The sequence below is a fragment of the Thermobia domestica genome, chromosome 1 (assembly GCF_964235325.1).
Source record: "Thermobia domestica chromosome 1, izTheDome1.hap1.1, whole genome shotgun sequence".
In the NCBI taxonomy this organism is placed as follows: Eukaryota; Metazoa; Arthropoda; class Insecta; order Zygentoma; family Lepismatidae; genus Thermobia; species Thermobia domestica.
Window position 1 is genome coordinate 28,022,532 of NC_137454.1, and position 16,380 is coordinate 28,038,911.

Sequence of the window (16,380 nt, forward strand, 5' to 3'; positions counted from 1 at the left end):
TAATTATATATGGCTAGTCTTATTCGAAAATTGTTCTTTCATACTAAGTTAATAGAAAAGAAAGTGGATCAATAAGATGTTTTACAGTTTCGTATAAGTTCTTGTTCAGCACAGTATATATTTTAGTATCATTTCTCTGAAACATTATAATTTTAATTCCAAGCGAGCACTAAATAAATTAAGTTTATATTAGATTTTTTAAAAAAAGTCATCTCCATAGTTACCTCCGTGAGATTATCCAGGGCTGCCAGATCATCCAAATACATGGGTTGTGGTTTTGTTTTCCTATCTGGTTTCAATTTTCCGTGTTTTGTTGTTACTTCTGGTTGCCTGGATGCTCGGCCTTCTGCTCTCTGCCTTTGGATTTCTTGTCTCAGTTCATAACGAATCTTAAAATAAACAAATGAATCGGATAAACAAATAAATAAGTAAATAAACAAATCGGATTATTTTTAGCCAATTTAATTTTCAACAAAGAAGTAATTTAACAAAACTTTTCTTATATAGTTTATATACCCTATAGTTTCAATTTAACTATATGTCATTTCTGGAATGAAACGAAATATATTCCACTTCCATATACGCTTATTGCCATGAAACTACTAGAGACTTTTATGCCACCTAGGTAATTTTTTGAAAAAAAAAAAAAAAAAACTTGCACGAAATAGTCTGACTTAAAAATACTACCAACAATGAACTACATCTATTTTAGGAATTATTTCTGCACTGGAAATTACTAATATATATATATATATATATATATATATATATATATATATATATATATATATATAGATAGATAGATAGATAGATAGATAGATAGATAGATAGATAGATAGATAGATATTAGATTATTCAGCACAAAGTAATAATCTATATATAATTCACATCTCCTCTAAATCACATGAAAACTGTTCTGGCAACTACTATTGGGGGAAAACATGGAATTGTGGTGCATATTCCGTATTTATAATATATATAGATATTTTATACGTTTTACTACAAAGACTATATGTAACATTTCAGATTATACAGGAGATAATACCAGCAGAGATGCCTCTTGTAAATAAAAACTAAAAAGCACTTATTCTGCATGATGTATCGAATTCAGTCAGAAGTTACGACCTACACATGATTCCTGAATATATACTCGTAATATAAGCACATATAAATTGAAGCTTTAAAATCTTTAGCAATTTTGCGAATACGGGACATAAACATTCCTTAGCATTTTCGAGTTACCTTTAGCAAATTGAATTTCCACTTTATTCTTCTTATTATTACATTTATCAAATATATTTTATATTTAAAATTAATTTTCCTTAATGTGTAATTTCGTGTATCTTGACTCTCAATTATTTTTTTTAAAGTTTTTATAAAAATTATAGTAAATAAAATCATAATATGAATGACACTGTTTAGGTGCATAGTTTGTTGTGTCAATAAATAAAGAAAAAGTTAATACTTCTCTATTCTAAGCGAAAATAAAGGTGAAGGAAATGTCCCATTCTTGATAAAATGCTAATAAAATGATAGTGCACTATGATTTTCTTTCACATTTTACTAAAATATAGAAAAATGATATAACTTTTTAAACACAGAGAAAATGGGTATAACTTCTTAAACACAGATCTATATAACTAGTTTACGGAGCATAATTCATAATAGCACAAGCACAACTTTTATAAGGATGGAAGTTTGAGAAGAATACTCGTTTTGCATCCATAAAAATTATTTCAATAAGTACTTCAACGATACTTTGGAGTATAGAGAGTATTAAGTTTTGGAGTATAGAGATCCCTAAGCTTCCCGGCTATGTAACTGAAATACTGATAATACATCTTGTAACAAACTGTTATAACTAGAGATCAGATATTAGGCAAAATTTCTACTTTTTAGTATCAGAGATCTGACAAAAATGACGCGCTGAAGTTCGTTTGGTCTATGCGTTAATTCCAGTAAAATTTATTTTGCCTATTTCTGACTATTTTACCCTATATTGTCCATATTATAGTTTAAATGTTAAATATTGCTTATTCTTTGCATTTTCTTCAAAATGAAAACTTCACTAGAATGGCTACCTAGATCTCCCGTTTAATAAAGATGTCTGTCGCTTTCTAGAAATTTAAAAATAATAAAAAGTTAACTTTGTCCAAGTCATGATCGAGCTCCACCCTGATGTATTGAAATAATGCCACCACAAGAGATATAAGCAAGTTATTGAGATTAATAAAGATTAAACACAAATCAAAGAGAATTGGACAAGTAAACAAAAGTGAAAAATGTAGTAATCATCAGACATGTTGTTGCTGAAAATAGAAAGATTGTTTTAGATTTTGGAAAGTGTGTTACACAATCAAAGGCATAATTAATAATTGACAACTTGAAAAAAAGTGCGTCGCTAATGATGGTGTACTAGACTATATTAAATTAAAATATACTAAACAATTTATCTACTCATTTGAAAATGATCAATGCTCTTTTGCTTCGAATTTCTGCGTGTAAAATGCTGTGCAATTTTAGACTGTTGTGTGATGAAATAATATAATGCTAGAAATGATTTACTTGTAAGATACATATGGAAAGAATTTACGCTTCTTCCTTTAGAAGCAGTGATCCTAGTCGAGAATCCCTAGATCCCTAGAAACAACAATCAGAGAGGCTTCTAGATCGTTTTTAACAGTACGCATGTCTTAATTCCATTATTTCATTATTGTTACCTTCATTATTTCGAGATAAATTTTAGTGCCTATTTTTTCAACTTATAAGTTCCTAAATTATCTGTTTAATGCCTAAAGATTCTATCTCTAGGTTGTTTCTGCTCATTACAGTCTTATTCAGTGATTCATGAACTATACTTTGAACTTCGCATGATACTTACCTTATCAGCTTCTGCAGTAACTTGACAAAGAAACGGGTGGTCGAGCAGTTCCCTTGCAAATGGTCTTTGTTCTAGATCCTTGACAAGACATTCAGAGATGAAGTCGTTCAGCTGAGAGCTCCAGTCGTCTGGTTTGCTTAGTCTTGGAGGAGGGTTTCTGGGGATTTGGAAGAGAGCTCGCATCGGATGTAACTCCGACAGAGGTGGGTCCCCTTCTGCCAACTCAATTGCTGTTATTCCCACTGACCATACATCGCATCGAGCGTCGTATGAGCTATCCAGCTGTTGCTCACAGGCGATCACCTGGTATACAAAAAAATGTAAGAAAACAATCTTAAAGACTGAGGTCTGATAATCATTTCATCAATACTTTAGAACTACTTTCACATTCATGTAATGTAACGGAGAATTCTTGTATATGGTAAACTCTTATTGCTCAACCCTTAAGTACTATATATGTTACGGATACTGTAATTGAGCTCTATAATCTTATTTTCATGTCTTGCAATAAATGAATGTGTTGTTGTGCATTTTTAAAGCACTCACTAGATCTACAGCAAGAGTATCGTTATATATATATAAAGAGAAAATGATTTGCTTGTTGTTGAATACTCTCAAAATTGGATAAAATATGAGCTATTGGCTTTCTTATATATTTATTCCTATCAACAACTAAAGATTTCTGATGAATAAAACTAAAAATAAATAACGGCATAAACAAATAAGATAAATAGTTGAATATATATATTATATTTATCACATCCCTAAGAAAATGTTAAATAATGCTGGTTCTTTCTTAACTATGTTATGGAATGCCACTAATTGTGAGAAAACTCTTTCTACGTTCAATCATTGTAAACTTTAATAATTCTCTTTCTATGTTAAATTTTTATAAATTCTAAATTATTCTCTTTCCATGTTAAATCTTTGTAAACTCTAAATTATTCTCTTTCCATATTAAATCTGTGTAAACTTTAAATTATTCTCTTTCTACGTTAATTTTTTATAAATTATAAATTATTCTCTTTCCATGTTAAATCTCTGTAAAACTAAATTATTCTCTTTCTACGTTAAATCTCTGTAAACTCTAAACTATTCTCTTTCTCCGTTAAATATTTATAAATTCTAAACTATTATCTTTTCATGTTAATGTTTTACAAATTCGAAATTATTCTCTTTCCATGGTAAATTTCTGTAAAATCTAAATTATTATCTTTCTATGTTAAATCTTTGTAAACTGTAAATTATTAATCTTTCTACGTTAAATCTCTGTACTCTAAACTATTCTCTTTCTATGTTAAATTTTTATAAATTCTAAATTATTCTCTTTCCATGTTAAATCTCTGTAAACTCTAAATTATTCTCTTCCTATGTTAAGTCTTTGTAAACTCTAAATTATTCTCTTTCTACGTTGAATTTTTATAAATTCTAAATTATTCTCTTTCTACGTTCAATTTTTATAAATTCTAAATTATTCTCTTTCTACGTTAATTTTTTTATAAATTCAAAATTATTCTCTTTCCATGGTAAATTCTTATAAACTCTAAATTATTATCTTTCTGTGTTAATCTTTGTAAACTCTAAGTTATTCTCTTTCTATGCTAAATCTTTGTAAACTCTAAATTATTATCTTTGTAAACTCTAAGTTATTCTCTTTCTATGCTAAATCTTTGTAAACTCTAAATTATTCCCTTTCTATGTTAAATCTTTGTGAACTCTAAATTATTCTCATTCTATGTTAAATTTTTGTAAACTCTAAATAATTATATATATGATCCTGCAGCTGGTTAGGGATGCATACAAGGCAAGAGTTGAGGTTATGTCGTCTCGAACAGATATCGCGAAAGTAAAGTTTCACTTCGAAAAATGTGTCTATTTTGTACACAAAGGGCTCAGTCTTGTCTCGTGGGTAATGTTGTCCACGAGATAAGACGAAACGAGACGAGAAAAAGATTTTCTTATCTTGTTTCACAAATTTCTAGCCTCGTCTCGTCTCGATTCTCATAAAGCTTTTCTGGTTTCATTTTGTACATTTATGAACAACATTTATGTGATATTTTTTTTTCTTAATTTCATGTAAAAGTTACCAGAATCCTTCCGCGTCACGAGGGATCCACGAAAGGCGTGATTTAAATATTTATTATTGTGTAATGATTTGAGGATCTTTAATCGTTGACAAATGCTCTTCATTACCCTAACAGCACAATCACATAGCAGGCATATGCCTATCATGTTCCCTCAGGTACATTGGTGTGTCCAGTATGTGCCTTATGTACCTCTGAGAGAGAAATCACATGGATGGCAAGTGATAGTCACAGTCTATGTCCGCCCCTAAGCACATGCCTGACATGTACCTGGGGAACGTGCCTAGTATGTTCTAGATATGTTCCCCATGCTGTTAGCGTCAATGAATCACAAAATTACACCCCCAAAATATGTTAAATCGCCTATATGCGTAATGTGTTTACATTAAAGTGAATCTAAAAAAAACACTTTAAAAAGGTTTAAAGAAAAGTACCCGGGGGTGGGCGTGAACCACCAACCTTTGGATTACTAGCCGCGTATTCTGCCGACTTGGCCACGGAGGCAATGAAGATGTTACCTGTAGAGGGATAAGGTATTGGTCTTTTGAATTTGGCTAATCAAGTGCTCCTTTAACCGCATATATTCGACGATAACCGTTTGGGATCAGATAAAATCTACTCGCCATGTAATTTTATAACAAAATGACGAGTGTCCATTTACTTTATTTCATGATTCTTCCATATTCACTTTCAAATGATCGGCGACAGTTGCCATCTAATAAATTTGATGCGTTTGTTGCTTCTAGTACATAATCGCTTAGAAAAAGAAGCAACAAATGCATCAAATGTGGGAGATGAATTTAGAACACTTAAATGGCGAATGCCTAGCACATCTTGTACTGTTAGAGTATCTGAAACAGTATGTTCCTAAAGGACGTACCTAGAACATGACAAATATATGTCCCAAGTGGCTACATAAAAACAATGACTGTTAGAGTGCGAAACTGAGCCAGGTATATAAATGCTATATTTGTAGTACATAGCTGCAAATATCAATTAGGTGTAACAAGTACCTCAAACTGTAGATAGCTGAAGTGCATACTTAGCACATGAATATCATATGAGCCAAGTGTCGGGTACCTAAAAAGTATCTGGGACACATAAATGGAACATGCCTAGCACATCCTGTACTGTTAGGGTATGTACGTACAATGACCTTATCAATGTTTAGTTTTTACACTTTGAATCAAATAACACTAAAATAGTGTCTGAGATATATGATTTCGTTGAACTAGTGTTGCTCACGAGAGTCGCGAAATTTCTCGTCTCGCCTCGTCCTAAAAACGAAAGAAGAATTGTTATGTTTCTCTCGAATTTATAAAGGTACTCATGTCGTGTGACACCCTACAGTTGATTATATTGGAGAAATATTCTTGCAAACTTTAAAGAGAAACTATTTTTAACAACTTATGATGAAGTTTTGTTGGTTACTGTTATATTCCTAACGTACTATATAGTAACCGCTATCAAATACGACCTGGGCTCTGCTCCATACAAATAACGGTAAAAACGTTCATTTGATAGTTGAATCAAACTTTTCACACTCAAATAGTTCAAGGAATAAAACAACAGGTGTCTCTAGTAGAAGAAATGAAGGTACACTACCGCCAACTATTGCTGTCTTCGTTGAACTGTCTGTAAACTAGCAAATGGCCGTTGCGTTTCTGGGTTATTCCGTGCTGGAGATCAATTGGAACATTACTTACATTATAAATTTGTTTAATTAATTTATTAGACATACGCTTCAGCTTGTTCGGCAATGTTCGCTAAAACTCGACATTTCTTAAAAAAAAAAAAAAAAACTTTTAGTATTCAGCAGAACTGTTTTAAATGCAATGTTCTCTCTCGATCCAAGGAGTACATTAGTAATCTTGTATGTAAAGCTGACGAAAAGATTTGAAATACGTACCTCGGGAGCCATCCAATACGGTGTGCCTACAGAAGTATTTCTTCGGCCTAAGGTTGCAGCCAAATGCGATGACACACCGAAGTCTACTAGTTTCACATTAGCATCCTCTGTTAGAAGAATATTATGCCCTTTCACGTCTCTATGCATACAGTGGTTTCGATGGAGATAGATCAAGGCCTAAAAAGAGAAAAATATATTTCTATTTACTATATTTATTTATTTCAAGAATTTAACATATAGCTGTGTCAATTTACAGTTGAATTATTTACCATGAGCTAACAGTATAACAGAATAAAACAGAAAAATTAAAGACAAAAGTATTTTTTAAAAATAGGATTCGTTTCATATTTTGAAACAATCGTAGTCTTTCAAACTATTGAGATCAATATTGAAACCAGCAGTGGTCATCTATCATATCTGGCTTCAATAGGAGGATAGGTCAGAGGTGGATCAAGTTCTTAGAAGACAGTACCCATATCAAGAACATTTTTGCTATTTCTTACGTGATTTCTTCTATGGAATCAATATTGAAACCGGAAATTGTATGGATTTCCAACACTTCTGATTTCAATAGAAGACATAAGAGTTGAGATTAATTTATTCTCGGGATTCTGAATACCAATTAAGTTTGAATATATATAATTATATATATAAGACCGTTTCTCGCTAGCCATTACCGTTCTTTATCTATGGGATTCAATATCGAAATCGAATCTACAGTGTACCACTAAAAGTAGAGAACTAAGGTTCGAGACAGAACCTATTCTTGAAACGCTGAATTCTTATAAAAAATTCGTTTCTCGCTATCTCTTACTTTTTTCCTTTGTAGAGATCAATATTGAAAACGGAAGTGGTAGTAAATTTTTACTGATGTTGATTTCATTAGACAAGGAACACCGCAGTCTAGTGGTTTGAGTGTTCGACCCACGTTTGCGTGGTCCCGGACTCGATTCCCAGCTGAGGCTTCCCAAATTTCGGTGTCCATTCAACGTCATGAGACAAACTGGGGAATCATGTGAATAAAAGACGTGACAGCCACAAGGTCTGGAAAGTTCATGATACGCCTGGTATAGAAAATGGCGACGCAGGGCGCTGACCACGTGTTTGTCAGTGGATGTAGTTCAGTCGGACGCTAACAGATGGCGTTGCAGCGGATCAGGCCCACAAAGGGCTGTTACGCCAAGTGGTTTGGTTTTATTAGACACAAAAAGAGGGACATAAAACCAATTCTTGGGCCCAACCACATCTGTTTTGTTCATTTGCTTTTTTCTTAAATTTTATACTTTTTCCTTAACTTTTTTTTCAAACAAAAAACTACACCCAGCAAACAACAGGTGCAAATTATGCTACTTTGAACACACACACACACACTATTGCTATTGTATTGGCTTATTTCTGAAGAACAAAGAAAAAATTAAGAATTTATATTGGTCACTCAGTCAGCACGAGAATTCCCTGAATTTTCATGTTTTGTCGAAACATCCCTCTTTCCTTTTTGCTAAATTAACAGAGAAAGTTTCTCTACGTAGATTAGCAAAACTTCCCTCAAACTATAACTGGGGTAGAGGGGTGGAGAATTTCCATACACTGGGGTAAAAAAAATAAAGTAGTATTATGAAAATACTGGGAAGCCGTATTGAGCACAATAGGATATATGATCCCGGAGGGAATTTCGTGGCTGCTGGGAGGGAGTGAACCCTCTGAAATCCTCACCGGGTGGGGAACTTCCTTGGTAGGACTAAATCAGATTTTGTAGAAGAGAATTTATATATTGTTACGCAATGCTTTTGTGGGGGCACGATGACCCAGTGGTAGAGTGCTGGTGCTTGGAATCCCTGGTTCGATTCTCGACCAAGTTAAGTTTGTGGTGAACAACATCTGTCTGTGGTGGGTTTCTTCAGGGTACTCCTGTTTCCTCCCACAACCTCATTCCACCAATTCTTCCATCATTCACTTGCCTTGATCACCCGTCTTTCTTAGCCCAAAGGGCATAATCGTGGGACGTTAAACTGAAAGATTTCAACTTTTTTTTCAATGTTTTGTACAGATACCAACAAAATCAACAAGAAAAGCGTCCAATGAGTACAAATTACCTAAAGTAAGCCTACAAAGGATGAAGACAGTTAAAAAAAATAAAATATACCATCACTTTTAGTTTATATTACACCTCTAAATAAAAAATGCACTATTCGCAACTGACTTATGGTCACCCTGCATCATGGACCATTAAGAATCAATGTATGAACTACACAATGAAATGCAAAGTACTGTACCTTTTAAAGAAAACTATATAAAGAGGGTTTTTCAGTGTGGAAGAAAACAATATAAATAAATACAGGTAGTATGCTTCCAGATACATGAATACAATTGCATAATAAGTCCAGTTTCATGGTTTGTTAATTCGTCGACAAACTACGCGCAAGAACACTGGACGTCGTACCATAAAGAGAGAAGAGAACGACCTCTCGCAGGTGATGGAATTGAAATTACGGCTACACCAAACGTAAGAAGCTTTTTCTTTATGCTCGAAATGCTTCTCATCTCCATTTCTAGTTTAATGTCTTTATACTGGAGCGTAAAATATATCTCATTAAAATTTACGAGGCCACGAATAACAATGATTTATAACCTCCTGTGGAAAGAACAGACTTTGGTTAGATTAGTGTGGGAGGTGTTTCTAAAAAAATACCTCAGTCACCACAAGTTTGTGGTCAAGAAGGAAAGAAAACGCTGTTGTAACGAGTCCTGATATACGTTAAAGAAAATCAGGGTAATATTGGTTACCGCAATAATGTCCATACATACGAGGAGCAGCCAAGGAGCGGAGTCAATGAAGCCCAGGCTCCGGGGCTCCCAGGAACAGTAGCGTCCCAGGAACAGTGGTATCTTCGGAACAGTAGCGTCATTTCAGATTTGGCTTGGGGAAGGGGGGGAAGACCCCTTGATATAAGTAAAATTTCGCGTTTTTCACTGACTTACTACAATTCTATTGATAAAATCTATATAAATCTCATACTCAGGGGGGAAATGCCCCTCCGTGCCCCCCTAAATGACGCCCCTGCTTCGGAATATACACACACTTGTTCAACTGCTCCTGTGATTGGTGGAAACACAGACGAAAGGCCTCTTTTGTTATCTTCCAAAGTTTAGTCATCGTATTGGTTTTGATCTGTTGTACGTTGGCGAAATAATAATAATAATAATAATAATAATAATAATAATAATAATAATAATAATAATAATAATAATAATAATAATAATAATAATAATAATAAAGGCCCAGTTTTAGCTTTTCGTAGAGCCAAACATCCGATGATGGTGAACTGTTTTTAAAGCTATCAAACTCTCTGAATCAGATACTCCCCAATTTGCACATAAAACTTGATGTGTGCGCACTATTAAATCTGTGGAATTGTACCAACTGATCACTACACACTGCCCCGTTAAGCTACATAATTCGTACAATGCCTGTTAAGACGTGTTCACACTTGAGGCAACCTAAGGACTGTGTTGCACAAGATTCATTCTAATTGCACCACAAAGTACCAGAACTACAACAACACTCCGAGAACATTTTGACTGCACCTCGTATAATAGTAGACATAAAAATGATTTAAACATTCTTTATAGGCCTATTAGGCTAAGCATAACACAAAGAAGCTATAAATATAATGGAATGAAACTTGAAAATATATTATTGGTATGAATTCGAATGGTGTGTTTGTTATAACGATTTCGATAAATATTGGAAATTCTTTCTTGTAAAAATTCTATTTATAGTAACTATTAAACGGCGTGACAAACATCTTGGCATTTGAAGGCGGCGCTCCAAGTTCCCTTTAAATGCTACTAGCAAATGAGAGACCAGTGGTACTGTCACGTTTATTTTGTACACATCCACGTCTCGTATCCCCTGCCACCTGATCGCGCTGTAGTTTGTCCGCAAAGCCATAGCCACATCCCTTTACCACTTGGCAACGTCGCGTCAAAGCTTGCGTTTTATTTGTTTAGCTGAAATGTCTAGATGTTTGTCACAGGCTTTAATAGCTAAATTTGAAGAAAAATGTAAACAAATAATCTGATTGTTGTATATAGTTGTATAAATGTTGACGCTATCTGTTGCAATATATGTTTAATAACAATAAAAAAGTAATTTGTTCTATTTTATACTAACTTGATAATTATTTGGATACTAAAAAAGTACCTTCTATAGCTTCTTTCTTGTTTACAAAAATAAAAAGAACCAGTTGAGAATGCTCCAAGAGATTTGCCAGAACAAACTTAAAAATAATTAATTTTTCTTATTAACTTCTACAGGCTCTATACAAATTGTTCTATGTACTTCATTATTATACTCATTAACCAATTCTTGTGCGGTGAAGATGATTTGGACACGTGGAAAGAATGACGGCTGACAGACTGTCGAAGAAGGTTCTGCACGAAAGAATGTATACAAACAGAGGAAGACCCAAGTCGCGATGGATTGACGATGTAAGGAGAGGTCTGGAAAAGATGAAGATAAAAGGATGGGCTAACAGATTGAAGAACCGAGACGAATGGAGGCTAATAGTCGAGGAGGCCAAGGCTCACGTAGGGCTGTAGCGCCGAGTGGTAAGTGGTAAGGTAACCAATTCTTGTAGTATATCTACCCACTTATAATTTCCTTGAGTACTACATTTTTCTACATGTTTTGTTTAAGAGCTCTGTTAAAACGTTTTAACAAGTGTTGTTTTAAGAAGACACATGCTCAAAATGGAGGGCACGAAATTGAGAAATTCACAAAATATAATCCCTATATGACTTACGATTCCCGAGATATGACCCTTTAAATCTCCGGAAATCCGAACGTTTTTGGGCAATATCTGGGGAACGGTGGCCAGTTAGCCAGTGGCCACTGGTTACTATTTGATACCAAAATGTTCTCTATCCATCAACACCAATATGATCTCTCTATGACTTACGGTTTCCAAGATATGGCTCTTTAAATTTCCCAAAATCGGAAATTTTTGACCAATATCTCGAGAACGGTAAGTGACACGAAAAATTCCATCACTTTCTCAAATAGTTTCTGATGCTCTATCGAAAGGGAGGGCTCAAAATTGCAAAATTCGCAAATAACAGGTATATACACACACAGAGGGAGAGATAGAGAATTAAGTAACAACTTTTTAAGTTCGTTAAAAATGGTGTGAGACAGAGAATATCGCATAGAAACATCTTGACGAAATTTTTATTACGCCCAACAACAGAGTAGTTGCTCGAATAAATAAAACATATATAAATACACGATCATGACAAGCTTAATTGATTATTATATGATGTTATTATAAAAGTTATACTCGCATGCTACACACAAAAAAAAATCAATCTGCTCTTGAAGTCTCGAGTGGTTACCTACCAATAGTGTTTGAAACTCTGCACCTGCTGTAAACACGCAAAAAGCAAGTTTATTCAAAACTATCAGTTATAAAAGAAAACAAAAGAAACAGATAATGCGAAGAGTAAGTTTCATGCAACATGCAAACTGTTACTAAAAGACTATAATTTTTCTTTTAAAAGTGCTATAGCTTTTTGTTTAAAAAGGCACCTTAAAATTTAATGGAACGTACTCACCATGAACTGAAACAAACGAATGAAACTAAATTTGGATCCAAGATCTCTCAGCACTCTTTACAATAGGCCATATTTTATGACTACTTTTCACAGAAATGGGATATATGTTAATTCTCCATTTTTATTAATACTATTTTTTACATATAATTTCAAGCGTAAAAGGAACGAAAATGCACGCTTTCGTGTTTTCATAACGATGAAATCAGTCAACAACGGTGGTTAATCACTGACCATGTAATGAATTACGTACCTGCATGCAAAGCACGTATGTGGAACCGATTATCTTCGGTATAGGGACGTAGCTCGAGAACAGAAGTATGTAAATTGTGCTACATATCTCTTTTTAAGATATTAGCTGACAAAGTGGTGTTATTTTTATAGTTCTAAACTTTAATTCACCTATAATTTTCCTATTTAAATTTCCTTTTTATTAGTCACGTGATATTTCTGGCTCTGGTTTCGTTCACACCAGCAGATGTAACAAAGCAAGTGGGTTTGGTTTAAACTGAAATTATCATTTTAATTTCAAATAACAATAATAATAAAAGACATTTATGGCTTTTATTTGTAGAATAAATTATGACAATGGAAACTTCAATCACCTGAAATGATTTAATTGTGTATATTTGCAAATTAAGTATTGTTATTGTCGCTATGTTGTAACTTGGTGGCGCGCGCAATGGTAAACTGAGCCACGTGTTTTCTATAAGAAAGCAATCGGATTAATCTTCAGATAGGTTTCCCTCAACAAGGGCTGATTAAATTAACGTTATTAAATTATTAACACAAATTTCTTCACAATTCTTCAACGACATAGTAAACAAAATATAGCCAGTGGAATGACGGTAGGCCTACTTGTATTAAGGTTGATTTAAAGGGACAAGTTTTGCCAATAGATGTCACTACATTCCTCGTATCTCTTTTATGTATTTTTTTTTACCTTTCACGAAAATTCAAAATTTCTTTCACAAATTTCACACTACAGAGTTCAAATTTTTAGAGAAGGAACTTCATAAGATATTGAACGCAACAATCAGTGCCGATTTTTTTATTCAGAACTTTCTTCATTGTTGAAACAGTATATTGTTTAAGATTCGGATATCGAATTTCAACAATTAAGCCATTTCAACAATGAAGAAAATTTTAAAAAAATATCGGCACGGATTGTTGCCTTCGATGGGTTATGTAGTTCCTTCTCTAAAAATTGGAAGACTGTAGTGTGAAATTTGTGAGAGAAATTGTAAAGTTTCGTGAAAGGTATAAAAAAAAAAAAAACATGAGATACGAGGAATGTAGTGACATCTATTGGCAAAACTTATCCCTTTAAACCAACCTTAAGCGGAAGGGCGCGAAATACATGGATTTAGAAAAGGTCGAAGTCAGAAAGGATACAAAACAAGTTTCAAAACCCGTGAATTTTTACTGAAGTTGGAATAAAAGTTCGACAAGTATACATTTAGCACAGTGGTTCTCAACCTTTTTTGACCGACGACACATTTTGCTGAAAATCCAGGACATCGCGACACACTGCTGAACAAGACTGCACTAATATAAAAGCACATTTAATATAAAAGCATATTAAATGTGCAGTCTTGTTCAGCAGTGTGTTTATTTTTCAGATTTCATTTGCAAGACGTATGAGTACGATTGTGTGTCAAATAATAATAATAATAATATCCACTGGCGCAAATCCCAGAGGGATGAGGGCGACATGTCCCCCCAATCTTGGAACTGGGGGGGGACTGTCTCCCCAATACTCCAATTTGAAATGCTGTGTGATGATTTGTGTCTGACTGACACGAAGGAAAGTGAGATGAAATTGATGTTCCTTGGCTTGTTTCATTTTTAAAAAATAATCGTATTCTTTAATATTTCATTGTCACTAATTATTGTTTGTCTATTTTCAACTATTTGTTTAATTCCTATAATGCTATTGAGATCATCATCATCGTTTTGCTCAAATAAGAGTATTGTTCCGTTACACATAATTGGTTTTCTTTCTTCATAGTTTTGGGGAAAACATTATTTATATTATTATAAAACAAGTGTCCTAAAATTTTAATTTGGATCATTGTGGGTGCCTAAGTAGAAAATATACCAATTACAAATATGCATGTATTCACTGATTCGTAATACTGACATGTACCAGTACTTAATCTACATTGCCTGATTATATAATATATGTTCAACAGATGCACCTCAGAAATCAGATTCATCTACCGTTCCATGAGTCTCATCTCTTCCCTCTCCAGAGTAAGTCTCAAATCCATGGGCGTCTCTGGCGGGGGGACGAGGGGGACGCGTCCCCCCCAATATTTTGGAGTACAAAATATTTAATATTTTATTTTAATTTAATTTATTTAGAACTACATATAAGTAATAATTATTTTATTTAATTGCAATATAATAGGTAACAGAGTTCCTGATATACCTCAGGGGGTCCGTGAAGGTAAGCAGAAAGGTAACACATGGAATCAAAGATAATAAACAGGTTGGGTTAGGTAGTGCCATTTAAATCAGTTTCTTTGATGTCACCCCCCCCCCTAATTTTACATGCCAGAGACGCCAGTGCTCAAATCTGGCCGCCTCGCAATGTAGGAAACAACTCTGCTCCCCTGATCTTCCACAGCATTGTTTTTCAACTTCATTAAATAAAAAAAAGGAACGGTCTTACCAGTGGCGTATTTAGGGGGGTGGCTTCCGGGCTTAAGCCCCCCCCCCCGAAATCTTACTTAGTATAGTAAAGTAAATGAAATATCTTGCAGAATTTTCACATTTCCAGGCAAAGCCCCCCCCGAAAGTTAGCAAAGCCCCTCCCGAAACAAAATCGTAAATACGCCACTGGGTCTTACTCATCCTCCCAATGTTGAAGACAGATTTGCGCCGCTGAAAATATCTATTATAATCAGGGGGCAGGAGGGGGCAATTGCCCCCCCCCAAAAGTTTGAGTAATGCATATACTTTAATCGATTGTCTACTAATATATAGTGCAAAACGTGGAAGTCCTATGTCGGTGGTGCTCTTGCCCCCTTCAAGCGAAATCTGAAATGACTCCCCTGTTATAATAGTGAAAGCAATTAGTTTTTATAATGACTATATAGTTTTGCATTGGAGGTGTTAACTGGTACAGTCTATCTCGATTTTAATTATTATTAAATTCTTCATAAACTTTTAAATTCTAAAATTTCACGACACACCTTAGGGGACTGCATGACATAGGCCTACCAGTGTGTCGCGACACATCAGTTGAGAACCACTGATCTAGCAGCTAGCATGAGAGAACGAAAATTGACAACTTAATCTGAAGCAACGCGGAAGATATATTTTTCGAAACACCGTTCATTTTTTTTTTTTTTTTTTTTAATTACTAGAGGCTGGGTATAATTGAGCTTCATATTTGATTGGTGCCACTTTTGGGTGTCTTCCCGTTTGGCCTATTCCCGTTTCGCCAACAGACCCAGCAATATGTATCATTATCTCAATCTAATCTTATCTGTAAGTAAAACAGATATTCCCCGTTTGCCTATTTCTGTTTCGACTACGCTTACTCGACGAGGGATAGGCCTATTTAACATTTGAAGGAATTTTTGAGCGTTTGAGGTAGGAAAGCAATATAAAGGTAATGAAAATATTAATACTGTGTATCGAGTAAATGCAGTAATGCCATTTTCAATCAAGTTAAATCTATGGAAATTAATCAGTCTAAGGACTAATAAATTAAACCAATTAACTTGAATTTTACAGAAAAGAACATTCCAGAATTAACACTGCGTAGTAATCCTTTTGTTGTCTAAAATTCTCATACTAATTAGTAAATGCTGTAGTGAGTTTGGGTCCTCTCTAAAATGTTTCTAAGTTTCTGTGCTTAAATTTCTCAACTTTACGTTCTCTTT

General features: G+C 34.1%; 1 protein-coding gene across 7 annotated transcripts in view; it reads right to left on the minus strand.

Annotated features, from left to right (window-relative positions):
* LOC145683980 (myosin-IIIb-like) overlaps positions 1–16,380 on the minus strand; it is a 569,781-nt gene that overhangs the window by 78,743 nt on the left and 474,658 nt on the right. For all 7 annotated transcript variants that reach the window (XR_014131222.1, XM_081755734.1, XM_081755762.1 and 4 more), the window contains 3 exons: positions 6,875–7,051; positions 2,882–3,184; positions 225–389 (listed from right to left, as the gene is read on the minus strand). Coding sequence is in view for 6 of the 7 variants with exons in the window: in XM_081755734.1 (XP_081611860.1) it covers positions 225–389; positions 2,882–3,184; positions 6,875–7,051 (645 nt within the window). In the remaining variant the exon portion in view is untranslated. The remainder of the gene's footprint in view (positions 1–224; positions 390–2,881; positions 3,185–6,874; positions 7,052–16,380) is intronic.